This window comes from Symphalangus syndactylus, chromosome 9, assembly GCF_028878055.3.
Source record: "Symphalangus syndactylus isolate Jambi chromosome 9, NHGRI_mSymSyn1-v2.1_pri, whole genome shotgun sequence".
NCBI lineage: Eukaryota > Metazoa > Chordata > Mammalia > Primates > Hylobatidae > Symphalangus > Symphalangus syndactylus.
In genome coordinates, this window is record NC_072431.2 from 110291629 (window position 1) to 110313263 (window position 21635).

The 21635-nt window shown below is 48.7% G+C and overlaps 1 protein-coding gene across 7 annotated transcripts in view; it reads right to left on the reverse strand.

Annotated features, from left to right (window-relative positions):
- DNAI1 (dynein axonemal intermediate chain 1) overlaps positions 1-21635 on the reverse strand; it is a 66072-nt gene that overhangs the window by 18785 nt on the left and 25652 nt on the right. For 5 of the 7 annotated variants that reach the window (XM_063609822.1, XM_055293896.2, XM_055293894.2 and 2 more), the window contains 9 exons: positions 18087-18213; positions 17391-17515; positions 17041-17160; positions 15969-16028; positions 14177-14311; positions 10313-10397; positions 6677-6794; positions 6336-6379; positions 653-900 (listed from right to left, as the gene is read on the reverse strand). In XM_063609822.1, the coding sequence (XP_063465892.1) occupies positions 653-900; positions 6336-6379; positions 6677-6794; positions 10313-10397; positions 14177-14311; positions 15969-16028; positions 17041-17160; positions 17391-17515; positions 18087-18213 (1062 nt within the window). The remainder of the gene's footprint in view (positions 1-652; positions 901-6335; positions 6380-6676; positions 6795-10312; positions 10398-14176; positions 14312-15968; positions 16029-17040; positions 17161-17390; positions 17516-18086; positions 18214-21635) is intronic. The other 2 variants (XM_055293898.1, XM_063609823.1) reach the window with 2 other exon arrangements.

Consider the following 21635-nt stretch of genomic DNA (forward strand, 5'->3'; position numbering starts at 1 on the left):
TCAATGTGAAGATGATGAGGATGAAGACCTTTGTGATGATCCACTTACATTTAATGAACAGTAAATATATTTTTTCTTCCTTATGATTTTCCTAATAACATATTTTTTTTTCTCTACTTGCCTAATTGTAAGGATACAGTACATAAAATATACATAACACACAATATATGTTATTTGACTGTTGTCAGTAAGGCTTCTGGTCAAAAGTAAGTTATTAGTAGTTACGTTTTTGAGGACCCCAAAGTTATACACAGATTTTTGACTGTGTGGGGGTCAGTGCCCCTCATTCCCACATTGTCCAAAGGCCCACTGTACTCAGCTGGAGCCTGTCAGACCCTGGAGGCTTCTGGCTATGTCTTCTGAGTTACTGATCGCCACATCTAAGAGATCCTCAGCAAAGAGATGGAGGCCCTCCTGAGGGAAGCTCTGGGGCAGCAGACCCCAGCTCTCACTGGAGACCCTCTTGCCTCCTGACTTTCACCTTCTGCCCTTTTCTGCCTTTTCTCACACCCAGATCCTGGCCTGATGGTACCTGCCATCCTCGTCTCCTTGCCTGTGGTCCTCTCCTCCCCAAGCTCCCTCCCTCCTCCAGTGGCTCCAGACCCTCATGCTGCTCCCATCCCCACCCCTCCCACCCTGGTTCTAGGCTGACCTGCCACACAGGGTCCGAGTGCTTGCCAGACTTGGCTGAGCTGCGGAAGGAGGGCTGGGAGTGGGGCTTCTTGAGGTTGTAAATGGCCACGTTGCCGTCATAGTGGCCCACTGCCACCAGGTAGGGGTGGTCCACGTGGATGTCAAGACACATGATGCCACTGTCGCTGCTGAACATGTACTCGGGGAAGCTGGGGTTCTTCAAGCTGTAGAGCAGCAGCATGCCCCGGCTCTGCTTCATGAAGTCATCTACCCAGGGAAGATGGGCGGCTGAGGTTGGAGGATCCAACTGCCCTGCCTGGGGAAGTGCCCTCACCCCCTACCCCGCTAGATGGGCAAGCCCTGCCTTGCTCTGCATCTGTCAAGAGTGTGGGATTCCTCTCTGGGCTTCATCTTTTCCATCTGTGAAGTGGAATTATGAGATGTGACCTTTCCCTTCTCAGAGATCATGGAAAGATCCAATAACCAATCAAGGTGACCAGGTTTATTCTCCTAATTCTCCCCGAGGTGCAGAAAAGGGGGATGCTGGCTCAAAGGGCTGCTAAGTGAAGAAGGTGTGTGAGCTTGGGAAGGAGCAGAACCCTCAGAGGGGGTTTGGATGCCCAGCCAAGGACAGGCAGCTTTCCATAGATGCCTGGATAATGCCCATGTACCCCTCCCCCCAGCTAAGTGTGGGCTAAGCTTGAACTAACATCGAATTGTCTACAGTGAGTCCCAAACTAGCCACCTATGAGCATATCCCCACAGTCCCAGGTTCAGCCTGAGCCCTAGATCTAGGCATGCTCCCCAAACCCAGAAGTCCCAGGCCAGCCAGTCAGGCTTCCACAGGCCCATTTGGCCTGGGCGCAGCTTTTGGCGATCAACAATGGACCACTCAGCAGAGGCCCTTCTCCCCACCAGCCCCATGTCAAGGGAGTGCCTCCCACTCTTTCTTTCATTTTCTGTGTACTTGGCGCCCATCCTGATATGTAGTCATGAACATAGTCCCAGCCCTCCCGCCACCAGCTCGGTCCTCCCAGCCTCCTCACCAAGCTCAGGGGAGCCGAAGCTGGAGAGGTGGAAGGCTAGTGCAGCCCCCACCTGGGGGCACTCTGCTAAGGCAGAGGGCATGTAGGGGCATCAGGCCAGGTCAGTGGACAGGAGGAAGTAGATGCCACGCGACAGAGACAAGGATACCAGGCCAGCCACTGACAGCAGGCTTCCTCTCTTACTGTGCTGTCCTAAATGAGTCTAGCCCAGGACTGGCTCCAAGACAGCAACTGTTTAATGACTCCCTTATTAAGTCATGCAAGAGGCACTTGGAGGGGGCGTGTGGTAGGCAGAATAAGGCCCCCCTGCAAAGATGTCCATATCCTAATCCTCTGAGCCTGTAAATATGTCACTTTTCATGGCAAAAGGGATTCTGCAGATTTGATTAAGTGAAAGACCTTGAGATGGAGGAGATTATCCTGGATTATCTGGGTAGACTCAATGTAATCACAAGGGTTCTTATAAGGGAAAGAGGGAAGCAGGAGAGTCAGGGAAGGAGATATAACCATAGAAGCAGATGTCAGAAAGATTTGATTGCTTGCTGGAAGGGGGCCACAAGCCATGGAATGTGGGCAGCCTGTAGAAATTGGAAAGGGCAGGGAAAGGGCTGCTCCCCTGGAGCCTCAAGAGGGAATGCAGCCCTGTTACCACCTGGTTTTGGTTCTGTGAAACCTATTTTGGACTTCTGACCTCCAGAACTATACGATAATTTTGTGTTATTTTAAGCCATTAAATTTGTGGTAGTTTATTCCAGCAGCAACGGGAAACTAATATAGTAGACATTTAGGGAAAATTGACCCAAATCTACTTTAGGAATCAGAGAGACAGGCTCCCACAGATGGCACTTTTTTTTCTGGGATGGTTTGGAAGCCGTCCCTCTAGAAGTCAGCTGGATGGATGCAATGCTCCTCTGCCCTTCTGATGACAATAATGAAACCCTCTCTCCATTTCCCATACTTCAGCCTTGCCACCTGCGACTCCAGGAACAAAAATGCCTCTTGCGTTAGGACTTTCACAGTTTCCAAAGGCAGGGGACTAGCCCGAGGCTGCTCTAAAGAAGGGTATCAGTTGCTAGAGGGTTCAAAACCTCAAGCATGGCCCCGAGGCCATGGTGCCGAGCTGGGCTCACCCTCTCGAGCAGCTGGGCTTTTCCAGGCACTCTCATTCGATTAGAAGTCATATTTAAACAGTGTGGAAATAAGAGCAAGGCCTTAGAGACAGAATACATCAAGCGGGACATTTAATTTGATTTAGGGAAAATGAGGCAAACATTTGAGAACCTAAATAACTAACCAGTAATTAAACTAACAACAGGAATGCCCTTGCGTTACAACCCAGCAAGCACAGTGGCCTTCACGGACTGTATTTACAAAGAGACCTGACAACATAATTAGTCCTGTAAATTTTACGCAGCCTGCAGCCGAGGAGTGATGGATTTTGTGTGTGGAGGATGAATGAGGAGAAATGAGGTAGATGAATTTCCATTTTCAGTAAATGAAATTAACACTGCTTAATTAGTGAAGCTGACAAATAAATGATCAGGAAAGATTTAAATCCCTAAAAGTGTATCTCTGGCTTGGGCAGGCCCAGGGACAGGCCAGGATGTAGTGGGACAGAGTGGGAAGGGATTTAGAGCTGGGACTCAGAGCCTGACATTGACCCCTTTTGAGGGTGCTGTCCCCAGAGAGAGGCTGGGCTGGGGAACAGCTGGCTCCCCTGCTCTTCCAATCCGTGGCTCTCTGGGAAGCTTCTTGCCCCATCTCCTGTGTGATAGCCTCAGGACCACACAGAGCATCCTGATCTGTTCCACCATCCATGCCTGGCAGACCATGAGAAGTCCCTGTTTCCCTGCTATGAATTGGCTAATGGGCTGGAAAGGACCCCTTCAGTACAGCCGGCTGACGTCATTGCATCCCAGCAGTCCCAAGGCCATCTCTTCTTGGGCTAGTTCCTTTTCTTCTAACCTTCCTCCACCTGCTTTATACCTACTGACAGCCTCTTTCTCTACTCTGCTGGGAACATGTAGCCTGGCCCTAAGGGGGATCCCAATCTTTGCCCTTTAAGCAGCCTATTGTGCTCACTACCTGGTACCCAGCAGCTATAGAAGGGAAGCAGGTAGGGATGTTTCTGTGCTGTTGCGGGCAATTGCCCAGATTCCCTTTTCTCTACCTGCTTGTTCCTGGCTGGCTCCAAGCAACCTGGCCTCTCCCAGAAATGAGGGAATGGCCATAGTCCTTCCTAGGGTATATACCTACCCCTGCCAAAGTTTTATTTGGCTGAGTCACAGAATAAATATCTGGGAATACCATAAAAAGGAGGTTTATGAAGTCTAGACTCAGCTCACCAGAGTCAAATCCAACAACAAACCCAAATTCTCACTCTAGTATTTGTCCTCATGGGGCAAAATCTGATTGTGGGAGGGTGGTATCTGGGAGCTTCCAAAGACAGTGTGATGGATGTTGGTGAGACCAGCTGCTCCTCATAGCGACCCCATCCAGCAGCTAGGGTGCCTTCTGTCTGCCCCAGCTTCGCCCTCTTTCTCCCATGGAGGCACTCAAGAGCATGGGACTCCCAGAGGCAAGCTCAGGATGGATGCAGGGGCCTTCCTGAGTCTCAGCCCAGCCTGGTTCTATTCAGGCCTCTGCAGGTGGTTCTGAGATATGCAAGGCTCTGGAGAATAGATGCTCATCTGAAAGCCGGCCAACAACCCCTGAGCCAGTGACAGCAAAAGCAAATACCACTGCCGCTGCCACTGGGCCCTGCTCCCTAGGAGACTACCTCTCTCTCCACACCTCCCTTTTCTGCTCAGGCCCCCGGAGGGTACTGCAGGAAAGCTATGAGAAAGAATGACAGACAAATCAGCAATGATTGTCCTTTATGTGTAGGTGGTTCCTCCACTTGGAGCGTGTTTACTTCTTCTCTCTCAAGTGTACCTCACAATAGCCCTGGAATGGAGGCCTGGCAGGTTGTCAGCCTTTCCGTGTCACCAATGAAGAAACCAAGGCTCAGAGAGGCTTCTGGCCCCAGGTGTCACTGGAAAGTGACACCCCCACCCCCAGGACTGTAGCTGCCGACAGGTACCACTCAGGCACGTGGATGTAGCTAACGGGATCAAGGAAGGACAAAGAGACCGTTCTCAGGTAAGTGCCTGCCCAAAGGACATTGCTGGGCAGGCTCGAGGTCATCTGCTGGTGGGAGGTGACCTACTCTACTGCTCCTGCCCGAGGCTGCTCAGCCCCCACGACAGCCTTCACATGACCCTGACCAGCTGAGCCTGCTTCCGAACCTGGGTGGGGGGAGAATAGCGCTAAAACTGAAGCAGTTTCCCCTCCCACCTTCTAGGGAGCAACCCCTATATCCCTGCCTCAGACCTGGGCAGAAAGCCTGGGTTTAGAGTAGCCTCACAGGGGGGTCCACACCCACTTCTGGGAGGGCCTGCCCAACCCAACCCCCAGGCCCTGTTCCAGGCCCAGTAGCTGCAGCAGAGGGGGAGGAATGTGCTAGTTCCCTGCCAGAGGGGGAGGGCACTTCCCACTTGGCAGCAGCCTACCCTCAGGAGTGGGGACACAAAGCAGGCATTTAGGGCATCCTCAAAGGCGGCCCAGACCACAAGACTGGGAGCAGCTCCAAGGTCTCCTCCCTGAGAGGAATGACAAACACCCCCTCCGCCTCCCCACGCTGGTCAAAGAATGGGCGGACAGGCAGTCTGAGGGGCAGTGACTGGGAGCTTGTATGCCTGCCAGCCAGCAGCAGCTTGGAGAATGGAAAGGTTTTTGTGTTTGCAGAAGCTGATCCTCCCAGCCAGAGAACAAGCTGTTAGCACTGGGGAGCCGAGACTACTGCGAAGTGTAGGGCCCTCTCCCGTTGGGAAGGGGAATGTCCAGGCCAGCACAGCGCTAGGGGCTTCTTCTGGGACCAAGTAACATGAAGGGAAAGCAAATCGCCTGGACACAGTTTCCATTGTGCTGCCTTCCTGCCTTGGGTGGATAACTGGCAGGGGTGGGCACACTCTGGACAGCAGTGGGCTCCCAAGGTTCAGGGGATCCCATCCCCCATGCCCCCACCCACCCGATCAGGAAGGCCTGAGGAGGAGGCAGGAAGGGGGGGCCTCCATCCCCACTCCACAGTGTGGTTAAGGTCCTGCCATCTCTCCTTGGGATGCCTGCATCAGTCTCCTAACTGGTTTCCTGGCGTCCAGTCTCAGGCCTGCAATGCCTGCAATTCCTCCCTGCACTGGTCATGTCCCTGTCCTTGAATTCCATTAGTGGTTTCCCCTCAGGAGAAGATCCAAGCTTTTTGGAATGGCTTACCAGGCCCTTTGAGGGCTGACCCTGGCCCCCACTAGCAGCTTCATATTCTGCCATATTCTTCATGCCTCCAAGCCTTTGCATATGCAGGTCCCTCTGCCAGAAGTGTTTTCCCCTCTTTCTTCACCAGAATAATTCCTTCAAGGTTCCATTGGCACATTCAGCTTAGAATATTCCTTCACCCAGCACTAATTGACAGTAGGATTGTGGGTCTTCCCCATTAGACTGTGAACCCCCTGTGGGCAGTCATCTTTGTATTTCTTACAACTGGCAAAGAGCTCTGCACAGAGTAGGTACTTAGTGTTTGCTGTTTACATGAGCAAATAAATGAATAGCCAGATCACTTACAAGAGCCATGTCCCACTGCAAACAGATCCCTGTACTTTGGATTCCTACAAAAAAAATATGAATCCATTGGCATAGGAAATGAACATGACCCTCCTGTGGACAAGGGCCTTCCCATGGGCACTGGTGCCTAAATATACTACAGACATCTATTCTCCAGCTTAGGCCCTCACCACTTGGGAGTCCTGGGGGTGGTCTTGCGATCCCATAAGAATCCAAGTTCCATATTTTTCCATACTGTCACATGTCATACTCAAGATGGTTAAGTGCAGAAGGGGGTAGTGGGGGTTTGGGATGTAGAGGGCACTCAGGGGCTCTGCGTTTGCTGCAATGCCTATACTTACCAGCAGAGGGCGGTGATGGACAGGCGCTTGGCTTTGTCATTTTGGAACTTCCAGAGCGGCAGCAGGGTACCCACCTGATCCCGGTATTCATCAGCAGGATCCTCATAGTACTTAAAATCTTAAACACACACAGGCAGAGTCAGCCCTGGGACTGCCGCTTTATGGCAAACCCAGGTCCACCACTTACTGTCTACACCTCCTTGGGCAAAACAATGAGCCTCTGTTTTAGAATGGGAATAATAATACTACCTATCTCAGAGTTCTGTTGTGAGGATATATGAATTGAGTTAATATATGCAAAGAGCCTAGAAAAATGCCTGGCACATAGTAAGCTCTATGTGTTAGCTATTGTTACTGTCGTTGTTGTTGGAGGTACATTACAATACACCAGCCATGTCTACACGGATAAAATCCCAGGTTCGCTGCCCTTGTTCCCATGTGTTTCCCTAGCACTTCAGGAGGCTCCGTTTGGAGCAGCCAAATTTCAAGGGTTCAGCTGCCAGGGGCTGATTAATAGTTCTATTAATTCTGCCTCCTAAATCCCTAAAATGCAGCCCATTTTCATATCCATAGCCAAGCCTCCCTATAATGAAGCTGCCTAGATCCCCCATGGGTTCTCTGAACTCAACTTCATTTCCCGCCCACAAAATTGTCTCTGCCTCCCACTTTCTTTAAGTTAGATAGATGCCCCATCCTCCCACTTGTCTAAACCAGAAATTAGTAATCCTTGACTGATCTGTTTCCATAATTTCTCATATTTTTCTTCTATCTTTTTAATTCATTCGTTTCTCTCCAAACCCATAGCCCCTGCCCAGGTTCAGTCCCCAACATCCATCACCTGTATTATGACAACATCCCTCTAACTGGTCTCCTACCTCCAGTAACTCCTTCTCCAACCCTTGTTTCCCAGAACAATCAGTGTGAGTACAAACAAGGCACCTCACAACACCCCTTTCCTCACTCCACTGAAACCCCCTCAATGGCTCTCCTTGCAGAGGAGATCCGCGTTATTTCTAGTCAGCTGTCCGTGTCTCCTCCATATCAAATCATGCCAATGAGTCCAGTTGTCTCCTGTTTTGGGTGTTTCTACATAGTTTTCCATGTCTAAGATGCCCTGTTCTTCCTGGCAAACTCCTACTCACGCCAGATCCAGATCAAACTCCTCCTCATCTGTAAGGCCTTCATTTTCTTTTGAGCAGAGTTAATTTCTTCCTCTGTTCCAGCCCTGCCTCTCCTCTACCGAAACATCTGTCACACTAGATTGCTTCTATTTATCCTTTTGCCTGTTCTCCCGCACCAGACAGTATCTGTAGAGCAGGACACATATATATTCTCTGAGTCCCCAGTGCCTAGCACAGGGCCAGCCACAAAACAGACAACCAACAACTGTTTAAAGAATGCAGTGAAATTCCTTAACAGAAGTGAAGTAGTTCTTGATCTTCTTTTGACAAAGGGTGACCAATTAGAAAATGAATCCTGTCATTCAGTGAAGCCAAGAACATGCCCAGGCATTGCCCTGACATCTCCTATAGTGCCCATATCTTGAGGTTGTGGGACTTCACTCAAACCTCAAAAATGTCTCAGAACAAAAAAGATTCAAGTGGTCAGAGAGGCGTGAGCCTTGATTACATCAGAGATTCCCCAGCTTGGGTTATCTTTGAAAATACTTCAATTCAGAGCAGAGATTAATTGGTAACACTTCTCTATTTTCATGTCTCCTTCATGATTACACTTTCCCAAAGGGAAAGGAGTATGCAATTAAAAAAATCAAAGTTCAATGCATTTTTATGTGACTGTGTTCTTATAAATGAAAGTGGTTCACCAAGGCCAATTTCTCCATGGATATTAATCAGGTTTGCAGCCCTTTGGTGGGCCACTTGCAGAGGCTAGGTTTCAAGAAGCCACGCTGTGTGAGTGACAAACTCATTCACAGCTGCTGTGTACTTTGACAGCTTTGAAAAGCACTCAAGGTCGTTTTCCAGCCTGAATGATAATGAGGGGGCTTGTTTAGGCTGCTGGTTTTGGCAGCCCTGGTTTCTGTGTCCCATGGGTGAGCAATGAGCATCAAGTCACCAAGAAGAGCCCTAGGCTGTCAGCAAAGGAGACCAGCCAGCATCGAGGAGCTGCCAACTCTGGGAAGGCAGCTGCTCCAAATAAATGCACAACCTCTTAGGGAAATACAAGCCACTTGGGAATGTGCTGTTCATGCCATGGGAAGGATTCCGTTTCCCTGACACTGTCAAAGACACCAGAATTTCCCAGGCCCCCAGGATTTAAGCATTTCTGAATCAATCTCTTTCTTCAACTCATCACTAATTAATCACCAGGATAGATCTATTGAGTGTGTTTATTTGAAATGTCTCTTCCAGCTCAGTGGCTTTGCAGGCTAGTGGCAAAGTGCTTAGGTGATGGATCCAAGGGGCCTGTGTTCAAGTTCTGATTCCGCCACTCACACTTCACACTAGCTGTGACTTTGAAAAAGTGGCAACATCCCAGCCTAAGTTTCTCATCTATAAAATGGAGATAATAATGGTATTCACCTCACAGTGTGGCTGTCAGGAACAAACAAAATAATAACACGTAAATTGCATAGCACAATGCCTGACACACAGGCTACTCCCAGTGAATGCTGGAGCTTGTTTCTCACTATTATAACTGTTCCCCTTTCTCCATCCCTTAAGACACAGGCTAGGTCAGGTGTGGTAAGGCCCATTCCACCCCACATTTGAGCCTCACCTCCACCTCTGCCCTATATTCTACACAATCACATCCTCCTCCAGCCTTGCTCTCCTCGGGCTGTGTCCCTGCCTAGAAAGTTTCAGTTCTCTGAACTGTCTGCAGAGATAGGTCACATTCCTTGCATGATATTCAAGGCCCTTCATTAATGGGCTCCAACAACCTCTTCCGCCTGAACTCTCATCTCTTTTCAATGAAGATCCTGTTTGGGTCAGGGAGCCTGCTGTCCCTTGTCCCCAGAGTCCCTTCCTATTCAGTTTCACTGCCAAGACACTGCTCGTGCCAGCCCTGTCCAGAACATCCTCCCTGTAGCTATCTTCTCTCACACACTCTGCTTCTCCCTTGGCATCTAGCTAAGCCCTCTCCAAAGCCTTCCATAACTACTCCCACTCATCCCTCATTTTCCTTCTCTCCTATGTGAGGATCCCCAGAGTGGTTTCTGTCTACCCCATACATTCTGGCATTTATAGCATTCCCAAGGTTCTCTGAGTAGAGGACAGAGCATAGAATGAGGAAGCTCGAGACCTCTATTTGGGTCCTCTCTGCCACTCACTAGTTAGGTGGCCTTAGCCTTATCTTCCTCATGTGTACAGTATGGGCAAGTCTCTGCTCTGTCTGCCTCCCAGGGTTATCAGGAAGATGAGATTGGATCACCAATGTGCAGGTATTCTTTGCTGCACCATTTCCAGATCTCATCAGTATATACATTGTTTCTTACGCCATCAGTCATGGTTAATCCACATAAGTCTTGTCTTCCCAGTGACATCCAGAGGATGGAGGGATTATTTTTTCTCCGCTTGCACCTATAGGAGCTAGCATGAGACACCCAAGTAACCCAAGCTTTTATGAGAAATTTTTAATGCAGGCAATAATAGTGGTTGCCAGAACTTCAACTCTTACCTTGAGCAATGTCATCGTATGTATTCTGGTTGACCATCCGCTCCATGATTTTAGCAGCGTGGGACAGTTTGATGATATCATCAGTCTGTGGGGATACAGAAACTTCAAGTCCTCATAAACCAGCACTTGGCAAGGTCATATGTCCTGAGCCATGTCACACTTGCAATTGATTCAGCAGTACCTCTCTGACACTACTCACCCCAGATAGCTCTGTAAAGGTTTCTCTGCATGTCTCAAGGCCCAGCTCATGCCACTACCCTCTTCTAGGAACTCCTACCTCACAGGTGGCACAAAGGGTCTGAGCTGATATACTTGGCCCCTGGGTACAACCTGCTTCATGCTTTCATTCTGGACTTGTTTTGGAGAAGGCCTATCTCTGAGCACAAGACAGGGCATTGAAGAGAGCCCAGGGTCTGCAGGGGAGAGCAGACAAGGGCAGGTTGGAGCCTTCTTTGGTGGAGACAGAAAAGTTTTACCAGCTCAGAGAGTGAAAGACTCCCATTAAAGGCCTCAGAGATCATCTGGTTTTATCCCTTACTCAGTCACAGGCTGAGAAACGCACGAAGGCCCAAAGAGGGGAGAGACATGCTTACATACATGGAGTACAAGGCAGAACTGAGACTCCTAATTCCAGGCCCTCCCCACAGCCCAGACCAATGGGAAAGCAAGAAGCTTAACTTCAGGAAAACGTGACTCATCTTGAACCAAAAGGAAGCTTGCCATTGTGTGAAATTCCATAAATCCCCAAGATGAGGTGCTTGGCAGGTTGACAGAAGAACAAAGAGTTTGGGACTAACAGGAAAGGCCCAGAGGGCTTAGGGCAGGTGGCAGGAGTGAGCCAGCTGAATGGGCAGCCCTCCAGGGTGGGGCCAGGGGGCCAGGCCCATGGCTCCCAAAGATTCAAGGTCTCAGAAACAGCAGCATCAGGTAGCGGTTAAAAGGACGGGTTCTAGAGCTGCACAGACCTGCACTCCTATCCCATCCCACCAAAATTAGAACCCAGTGGCAACCTCTGGCAAGTTACTTAGCTTCTCTGAGTCTTACAGTCCCCCTGGTAAGTGGAGGCAGATGGTGGCATCTGCCTCATCAGGTCATTGTGATGGTGAAATGTGATAATACATGTTAGTGTTTAAGCCGGTTCCCGGTGGTGATGGTGTCAGAGGAAACATGCAGAGTAGTGCAGCGGAGGGTTATGAAGTCAATTCTGGGGAACTGACCTTTGAGGACCTTTTGCACGCCTGAAAGAGACTCCAAGTTTATCTTAGAAAACTGACCAAGGAGGGCATTCACTGGAGTCTTGCAGTCACGGACCTCAGAGTTCACCTGGTTCCAGCTACGCTCTCTATTCTCTGACCCAGAGCGGGAATCCTCTCCCCTTAGCAGCTTCCTGGCAAGTGTGACTCCCCCCAGGTCAGGCAGTGTTTTCTGTGGCCAGATGGCCAGTTAACTGAAACTCCCTCCCTGCATCTTCTACCTATGGGCCCAACTCTGTCCTCTGGCCACAAGGAATTGGATGCTTGGTGATAGCTCCTTTGAGGTAGGAGGACACAGCCACATGCCCTCAAGTTAGCACTTCCTCGGGTGACTCCTCCCAGCTCCATCAGTCATGAAATGGCATATCAATAACAATAGCTACCATTTATTGATCAGTAGCACAAAAGTGTTATGTTAGGGGCTGCACTGTATTATCTTGGGTTCTCATGAAAATCTTGCAAAGTAGGTATCATTAGGGTATCTTTACAGATGAAGAAACTGAGGTTTCAGAAAAACTGAGCTAACAAATGGCAAAGCCAGGATATAAATCCAGGTCTGTAGGTTCCAGGGTCCATGATCTCAGACCCACACAGCCAGCCAGTGCCTCCCCAGTCTGACCACTCCTCTCCTGGCTCTGGGAGATGCAGGTTTCCAGTTGTGTTCTAAGGAGAGTGTTGTGGGCTGTCACCTCCCTTGTCCCAGATACTATGCCACTGGAGCAGCCACACATCTTTATTAGTTCTGACTGAACTTGCAGGCTGTGAGCCCTTTCCTCCTTTCCTACCTAATTATTCAGATCAGACAAACGTGCATTGATTTCTGTGCATTCACCCAAATCATTAATGAGACAGAGACCTGAGGTCCACCAAGGAGGCCCTTCCTATAGGATATCATGAAGTTTTTATCTTTTCTCCCCTCCAGCACATTTGAGTTTTCTACCCACATAATCAGACCCCATTCTTTGCGGAAGGGGTGTCACTCTGTTCAAGCACTGGGCCTGGGCAATGGGGAAGGTGACTGCCTCTCCCACTGTGTTGCACAGACAGCCTGGCCCAGTACTTGGGATTTCTAATTATTGCCTTGGGGAGAGGGTGCACAGCAAGGCATTCACTGGGTGGGCTGGGGGAGGGTGTCCTGCCTCCCATGTGGACTCTTGGTCCAGAGGGCTGGAATCTGCTTGTACCATAGTCTTCCAAGTCAGCTAAGCTGGAAGAGTCCAGTGTGATAGAGAGGGATGGTCCCTCATCCCCGAGGATGTTAGACACCAACTCTGGCAAGGCTTAGAAGACACAGGTCAGATTCTAGTCTCCGCCACAGGGACTTTTCTTCTGGTTTCTAGGTCCTGGTGATTATAGTTGAGGTTTCTGCAACCATGGGTCCCAGCACAGAGCTCATAACCCCTGATGGATCTTCATGTGAACCCTGACTTAGGCCAGTGGCCCCTGTGAAGCCTCTAACCTCTAGAGAATGGATCAGGGGAAGCCAAGGGTCTGCACAGAGTAGCAGGGCAGGGGCTCCATCTTTCACCTCAGAGTTCCAGTACCCAGCATGGCCATGATCACTAGGTACTTGGTCAGTGACTGAATAAAACAGCATTGCGACAGTTCCTATAAAGCCAAGGCAGGGGACCCTCAAACTTCCCCTAAAATGTGACATGATCAGGATAATGAAACAGAATTAAGCGAGAGTGGACACACCTCAGGCATAGGAAGCAGCACTTCCTTTAACTGGTCCAGCTTCAATTCTGGAGTGGAGCAGAACCACTTCCCCGAGAGCAGCCATGGGAACTCTCCGAGGTGCTGAAACCAGCCCCCAGATTCCTGTGGACATTGTCCCTCTCATGCCACTGCAAGTCAAACCCATCCTGATCCACAATGGGACTCTAGTTCCTGATCCAGATTTCTGTCTGTTAAAGGACAAATGTGGCCCTTCAGCGTCTCCCTGTGGTGACGCTCCCTTCAGTGACTCCCTATAGTTGCATCACTGTGACTCCCATGATGATCCCCAAACCTATGCTGGCTAGACCCACAGTGAGCCCCCCAGCCATGACCTTTATAATGACTTCTACATGGCTCTTCATGGAAAATCTAGCCCAGGGTGGCCAAATCCATTGGCCTAGCATTGATGGTACCTATTATCATCTCTGATCTGGCTCCTGGCCCTGAAGATTCACCTACAGTATAGGACACAAGTAAACCCAAGTACTGAAAGTGAAAAAACATCTCACTTTCCCAGATCCTATAAGCCCTTGCTGAGGGAAGTGGTGCCTTATCCTCACATCCCACCCCCATCCTGAGCAGACTCCCCAGCTCTTCCAGAAGGCATGTAGTGCTTTCAATAAGGAATATGTCTTCTGTTACCCTCTAGCTCAATAATTCTGAAATACTGCCAGCCTCCAGATCTATCTTACTTGGGGGGAGGTATGGAATGCTAGAGGCAGCTGTAGCTCTCCTCACAACTTCCCCTAAGGAAAGAACTATTTATACCTCAACATTAGCCCCTGACTTAAGTATCTGTGAACCCCTCCCAGACAGCCAGGCTTCTGTCTACCCAGAAGCCAAGGCCTCATTCAGAAATTCTGTGGCAGAGCTGTAGGAACTAACAACAAACCTGAGACTCCATAGATGTCAGCTTCCTCATGGCCATCTTCCCTGACTTTTTAGCCACTGGGGTCTTTGCCTTCTCCTTCTCTTTGGTCTTTTCCCGCTTCTCAAGTTCCTCTACGTAGGCATCATAGATCTTCCACTAGGCAAGGGTGAGATAAGAAGGATCATTGTAAGGTGCAATTTTTACCCAGACAGATCTTTTCAGCCTTCAAGACTTAAGGAATTGGTCATGTTAACCCTGGCAACAAGCATCTTCTACTTGGCCCATTGGAATTATGTATTCAATACCTGTCTTCCCTACTAACCATCAGCTCTGGAACAAGAATGAAAGAGTTCTAAGGACATCTCTGTGCTGGGCTTACATATCCTGAAACCTAGAGGCTGGGTCTTCAGGTGAAGATCAATATTGTTCTAGCACGCAGCCCCCGGCAGGCAGAACAAATGGGCAAACATCAGGCTAGTTCCCATTTTTGTTGGTGATTTAAAAGACTCTGAACTAGAACATTTAAAAAAAATAGGCCAGGCACAGTGGCTTACACCTGTAATGCCAGCACTTTGGGAGGCTGAGGCAGGTGGATTGTTTGAGCCCAGGAGTTCAAGACCAGCCTAGGCAACATGGCGAAACTCCATCTCTACAAAAAATACAAAAACATGCCAGGTGTGGTGGCATGCCCCTGTGGTCCCAGCTACTCAGCAGGCTGAGGTGGGAGGATCGCTTGAGCCCAGGAGGCAGAAGTTGCAGTGAGCCAAGACCGTGCCACTGCACTCCAGCCTGGGTGACAGAGCAACGCCTTGTCTCAAATATATATATATATGCATATATATATATATATATATATATATATATATATATATATATACATACCCCCACCCCCACCCCGGACATGGCATAAACATACTGGCTCGGGCTGGCTGTCTATGGCACTGACCACACCTCAGCATTAAAAGGAGATAAGCAAAAGGTAAGGGAACATTTGCTAAATGGATCTGACAGGAAGAGAAGCCCAAAGATAGTAGCAGAGGAAGCAGCAAGGATCTGGGGCTGGGCAAATGCCCCCGATCACACCGTGTGCTCCCTACAGCTGGGCAGTCACTGCCACCTGGAGGTCAGATAAGCAAACCTTACATTTAATAATTCCCCCACAGTCTCCTATTCCACATTGCAAAGTACTCCAATCTTTGTTATCTCATTCAGACCCTCCAACAACTCTGTGAAGCAGCTTGTCATCCTCTCTTTAGAGAGAAAGAAACTGAGGCATTAAAAGTGACATGGTTTGCTCAGGACCTTAAAGTATGAACAGAAAATGTGAGGTCTGAGATCAGGTCTCCTGGCACCATATCCTGTTCAAATAAGTGTGGCCATCCAGGAGGACTTGAAGGGGGAGGAGGGGGGCTGCAGGAACACTGCAGGCTGCTGGGAGGGCAGGGTCAGAGTGCTAACACTTTGGAGTCAGTCACAGAGTCACAGGGTGCCACAGGTTCCAGACAGTCCATGGAAGCAAATGTTCTCCCCTGGCCATGGAAGAAGCTCCATCCAGAAGCCATGCCTGTTTCCAGCTTGGACAACCTTGCCCTTGAGTCATGTGGCTGGCCCACAGCTCACTGGATAGGGACCTACTGTCTCATGTACCTGGTGTTCAGAGCCTGGATGCTCAGGACAGTGAGCAGGGAGGCAGGTAGATGAGGAGGGCAGACTGCCAGAGGAGCCCTTGACCCAGTGTTGCCTTTGCTGCTAAATGAGGAAAGGATACATAGAGGTGGGTGGTAAGGGGTTTCAGGCTGGCCCAGGGTCTTACCTGATTGGCTGTGGCTGAAAAGTTTCTCCTGGGAGGAGGCTCCATCTGGCATTCTCGATCCTACAGAACAAGACAACAGGAGATCCACAAAAAGCCCTCAACTCCTTCTCACTTAATCCAACAGTATATCTTTGAGAGAAGCATTTTGGTTGGGGCTGATGGAGGTGTGGGACACAGAGCTGGGGAAGTAAAGACGGGCTTGGGTGAATAACTGAATGATGCATTCAAAGCCCATATTGTGTTCCATTCTGGCCTCCTTCAGAAGAAGTATAAGCTGGAAAGCAGGGGCAGGGAAGCCTGACTGTGCCCATTTTAACCAAGATACAGTCCAAGTGGGGGATGAATAGACCTGCAGGATGCCAGGCCAGGGCATAGAGGTCAGCCTCTATCAGGCCATCAGACTAACACCCCTTGCCCTGAGAAGGCCTCTCTAATATGAGGGTCTCTGGCTCCACCAGGGGAATGTGCCCCCTTCCCATTGTGTATCACCCAGATTAACAAATGTCAGCATAGGGACCACACAGGGTGATGAGGCACTGTCAAAAACTCACCCTGTAGACCTCGCCCTCCATCTGTAAATTCATTTCTGTAGAACCCTCCCCTTACGTATGAGTCTCTCACCTGAAACCCTGAGAGGCTCCCTCAGCCTGGTTTTCAAGAGCCTCTCTTATGAGTCAGGGAAATTTCTGGCCTTTGCCAGCTGGTCTATCACAGAGATCATCAACTTCAGTTGAACTGGCTCCTAGGCCTCCTGTTCCCTGAACACACTGTGGCCTCCCCTCCCCTCCCAAGTCCTAATTTCTACCCCTCTACAAAGCCCAGATCCAGTTGAAGCCTTCCAGTGGAGTTTTGGGAGCTCTAGCCTCCATGTTACTCCCTCTAAACTCCTGCCTGGATAGCTTACAGAGACCTGAACGCATGCTCTCAGCTCTCCTTGGGGAGATAAACTGTAGCATCTGTTGTCCTGTCACCCCTGCCAGGCTGAGGTCTGCTAGGGCCAGGGTCAGGCCTGCTTCTTCCCTGCCAGGCACAGTGAAGAGCTGCAGAGGGGCTAGGGTGGGGGCTGCTCTACCCGGAGAGGGTTGTTGAAGGTCTGTGAGGCCCTCTCACTGAAGTTGAACTGGTTAGTGAGCTTTCGCTCCTGGGGCTGCTTAGGAGTCATCAATTCTTCTTCAGTCACTTTTTCAGCTGCCTGAAAATAAAGACCCAGAGGATCAGGACTCAGCTGTGAGAAGGTGGTAGAAAACCGGGAGATGGGGCAAGTCCTGTCCTAGGATAGGACAGAGGTAGGAGAGAGTGATGCTGCCAGACACATTGGCACCTGCAGCCTCTATTCTCACCTTTGGTCTCCCTCCTTTCCCAAGTTACCCATCCACAGCTCGAGCTGGAAGAAGAGGGACACAGAGCGATATTATACTGTACCCCAGCTGCAGGCACATCTGTTTGACTCCCAGGCTCAGTTTCTAACTCCTTGGGCTCTTCATCTTCTTCGAGGTTTTCTGTTTCTGAAATCACCTTGGCAGACTCCTGAGAACCTTGGTAGGATACTGCCAAAGAGTTCAAAGTCTAAGCCTGCTCTCCCAATCTGTGGCAGGGAGGGCTTTCTTGGTTTCTGCTTTTCAGACACTACCTATCCCTGGGGTTGTCCTTGGCCTGAGTGTCATGGGTTAGCTCCCTGACCTATTCAGGACAGCCAGCTATTGGGCTTTTTTTTTTTTGAGACAGAGTCTCGCTGTGTCGCCAGGCTGGAATGCAGTGGTGGCACAATCTCAGCTTACTGCAACCTCTGCCTCCCAGGTTCAAGTAATTCTCCTGCCTCAGCCTCCCGAGTAGCTGGGACTACAGGCACGTACCACCACGCCCAGCTAATTTTTTGTATTTTTAGTAGAAACAGGGTTTCACTGTATTAGCCAGGATGGTCTCAATCTCCTGACCTCATGATCCGCCCGCCTCAGCCTCCCAAAGTGCTGGGATTATAGGCAAGAACCACCCTGCCCGGCCTGGAGTTTATGTTAGTAGAGGCTCTGCAAAGTTCTGGCTTAGAGGTATACTCCCTAGAGTGACCAGAATAAGGGAACAGGCTCAGGGCTGTAGCTTCAGGATGGCCCAGAGTCCTACCTGCCACTAATTCATCGCGGTAATGCTGCCGCCGTCCTTCATCTGAGTCTTTGGGGATCAGGTTCCCAACCTGGGTGTAGTGAACTGCCAGTTGGTTCACAAAGCCAATAGGCTTATATGTGCCTTCCTAAGAAGAGAGGGGCTGAGTCAGACCAGGGGTCCCTAAAAGAGCTGGAGTCACAATGTAATCTGCTTTCATTCTCTAAGATCAAAGACAGTCCATCTTTGTTAAAAGAAATGTAACTCACCAAATCCTCAGTTAATCTGAAGATTTCACTGCATTTCCGTTTAAAGAAGAAAAGGAAGAGAAGGCAAATGAAATAAAATCTTTTTTAAAGTTATCATCAAGGATTTATTTTAAAATACCTTGCCTTTCCAACCTCAAGTGGCTCCAGATTTGCCTATCACTGGCTTATATGTCTTGTCTCCTACTTCCATGCCAAGGGTTTCTAGTTCACTTGCCATACCACATATCCTGGGCAGATAGAGTCATCAAACACACCTGGCATAGCCCTCTCTCCACTGTACTTAGTGGATTCTAAGGCTGGATAGATCCTCAGAGACAACCCCAATCCCCTAGTTCCATACAAGACGACCATGGAATTCTAGAAAAGATACGGGTTGGCATTTGTCCGGGTCACACAGCAAATGAGAAGCAGGATTAGGCTTACAGCCCAGGTCATTTTGTTCATCCATTCTTGAAATAATTTTTGAACAGCTTCAATGTGCCAAGTATTTTCCAGATGCCTGGGATATAAAGCTGAGAAAAAGTAGACACAATCCCTTATTTCACAGAGCTTATAGTCTGGTTCCTGCAGATAGCCTCCTCATTGATCAGCACCCCTGCAACCACTAAAATTGACTTAGAGACCGGAGATCTCTTCCTTCTTTTAAAACAGATATGCAAATCCTTTTCAAGCCATATAGAAACTATGTTTGTATGGCACACTATGGTAAACTCACAGTAGAGGAAACCAGTTCATGGGGTCCAGCTGCACAGATCTCCCTGCCCCTGGAGGGCTGGAAGGATCGCCATCACACAGGTTGGAAAGCTCTGTATTTAAAAGTCACCACGGAGCCCTTCCTCTTTCAGTAACTCAGATGTATGGGAAGATGAGACAGCGCAGTGGTTAAGAGCACGGTCTTTGGAGGCAGGCAGAATTGGGTTTGAATCTTTATTCTGCTGCTTCTTATCTTCAGGACTTTGGGCTTAACCACTCTAAGCCCTAAGTTCTTCATCTACAAAAGAAGGCTAATACTATCTAATTTGCCTGATAATTGTAAGTATTAAAAATAATAAAAACAACCTATTAACACAGTGTCTGACACATAATAAATGCTCAATATTAATGTTCAATAAAATAGTAACTATTTTCATGATGAAGATTCCCAAGGGAATAAATTACCCTTACAGTTTTATTTGAGATTTCACCTTCATCCTGTCCCCAGTGGTTGACTGGGATCCTCCTCTTCAGTTTAGGAATGAAACCCAGACTCCATTGCTTCTGTGAGGGGAGGGAAGGCATGCCTAGATCAGAACCATCTGCCTCCCTACTCCACCACATCAAAGGAAAGTAGCAGCTTTGGGGACCTAAAGCTCTTTCGGGACCAATGAGATGGAAACCAGCTCTGTGGGAAGATGCCACCAGTCATGGGAGGCTGTTGGAAGGTTGGGTAAGGTGAGCTTTCCCAGGAGACTTGGGCTCCCAAATGAGGGGCAAGAAGAGTACGCTGAAATTGACAAGGCAGGCCGGGCACGGTGGCTCATGCTTGTAATCCCAGCACTTTGGGAGGCCGAGGCGGGCGGATCACGAGGTCAGGAGATCGAGACTACGGTGAAACCCCGTCTCTACTAAAAATACAAAAAAAAATTAGCCGGGCGTGGTGGCGGGTGCCTGTAGCCCCAGCTACTCGGAGAGGCTGAGGCAGAAGAATGGCATGAACCCAGGAGGCGAAGCTTGCAGTGAGCCGAGATTGCGCCACTGCACTCCAGCCTGGGTGACAGAACGAGACTCCGTCTCAAAAAAAAAAAAAAAAAAAAAAGAAATTGACAAGGCAATGCCAATCCTCTGCCTGTAGTGTGCTTCCCATGGTCAGCACACTGAGTCCTACAGAGGTCCTCTTTCAGATGTCAGAAGAACAGGAGCCCATAGAGTGCACTGTGCTCCAGCATAACATCAGGGAGGATAAGGCAGCTTCCCTCTGACCTTTTCAGGCTGCCCAAGGGAAGCCATTCGCAAAACTCACAAGTAGCACCTTTCAAGAAATGTGTCTGGGGCCGGGCGCAGTGGCTCATGCCTGTAATCCCAGCACTTTTGGAGGCCGAGGCAGGCGGATCACGAGGTCAGATGATTGAGACCATCCTGGCTAACATGGTGAAACCCCGTCTCCACTAAAAATGCAAAAATTAGCCGGGTGTGGTGGCGGGCGCCTGTAGTCCCAGCTACTCAGGAGGCTGAGGCAGGAGAATGGCATGAACCCGGGAGGCAGAGCTTGCAGTGAGACGAGATTGTGCGACCACTGCACTCCAGACTGGGCGACAGAGCGAGACTCAGTCTCAAAAAAAAAAAAATAAATAAACATTTCTGGATTTGTTTCAGCCTCTTTGTGTAGGGGTTGACTACACAATCTTAAATAAGAAGCAGTGTGTTCAAGAAATCTTTCACAAACACTCACACACAAATGTTCATAGCAGCATTAGTCATAATAGCCAAAAAGCAGAAACAATTCAAATGAACATCAACTGATGAATGGATAAATAGAATGTAGTATATTCATACAAGTGAATATTATTTGGCAATAAAAAGAAATGAAGTAGCGACACATACTACAACATGAATTGAAAACATCATGCTAAGTGAGACAAGCCAGTCACAAAAGACCACATGGTGTATAATTCCACTTATATGAAACATCCAGAATAGGCAAATCTATAGGAACAGAAAATAGTTCAGTGGTTGCTGAGGGCTGGAAGGGATGGAAGACTGAGGCAGAACAGCTAAGTGGCTTGGGGTTTCCTTGGGGGGAAGTGAAAATGTTCTAAAATTGTGGTGGTCATTGTACAACCCATAAATATACTAAAAGCCACTGAATTGTACACTTTAAGTGGGTGAATTGTATAGTATGTAAATTAAATATCAATAAAATTTTCAAAAAAACAAAAAAAGAAATTCTTCTTGTCTTCAGGAAAGAGGACGGGGAGAGAGGGAGGTTTCATTTTGACTGTGTTTTCATTGTTTTTTGAATCTTTTGAAATTTGCACCATAGGTTTCTATTATATTTTCAAAATATTATACATATATATTTTAAATTTTTTTTAAAGAAGCAATGTAATGTTGCTTTGGAGTCAGACAAACTAGTTGAAATCTTGCTTTGAATTCTGGTCATGTGACTTTTGTAATTTGTTTATCTAATTTAATCTAAGTTTTCATAAAATTAGAATATTAATAGTCCCTGTACCAAAGAAATGGGAGGATTATATGAGATATTTCATGTAAAAAACCTAATATAGGACCTGACACTGGCACACAGTAAGCATGGAACAAATGG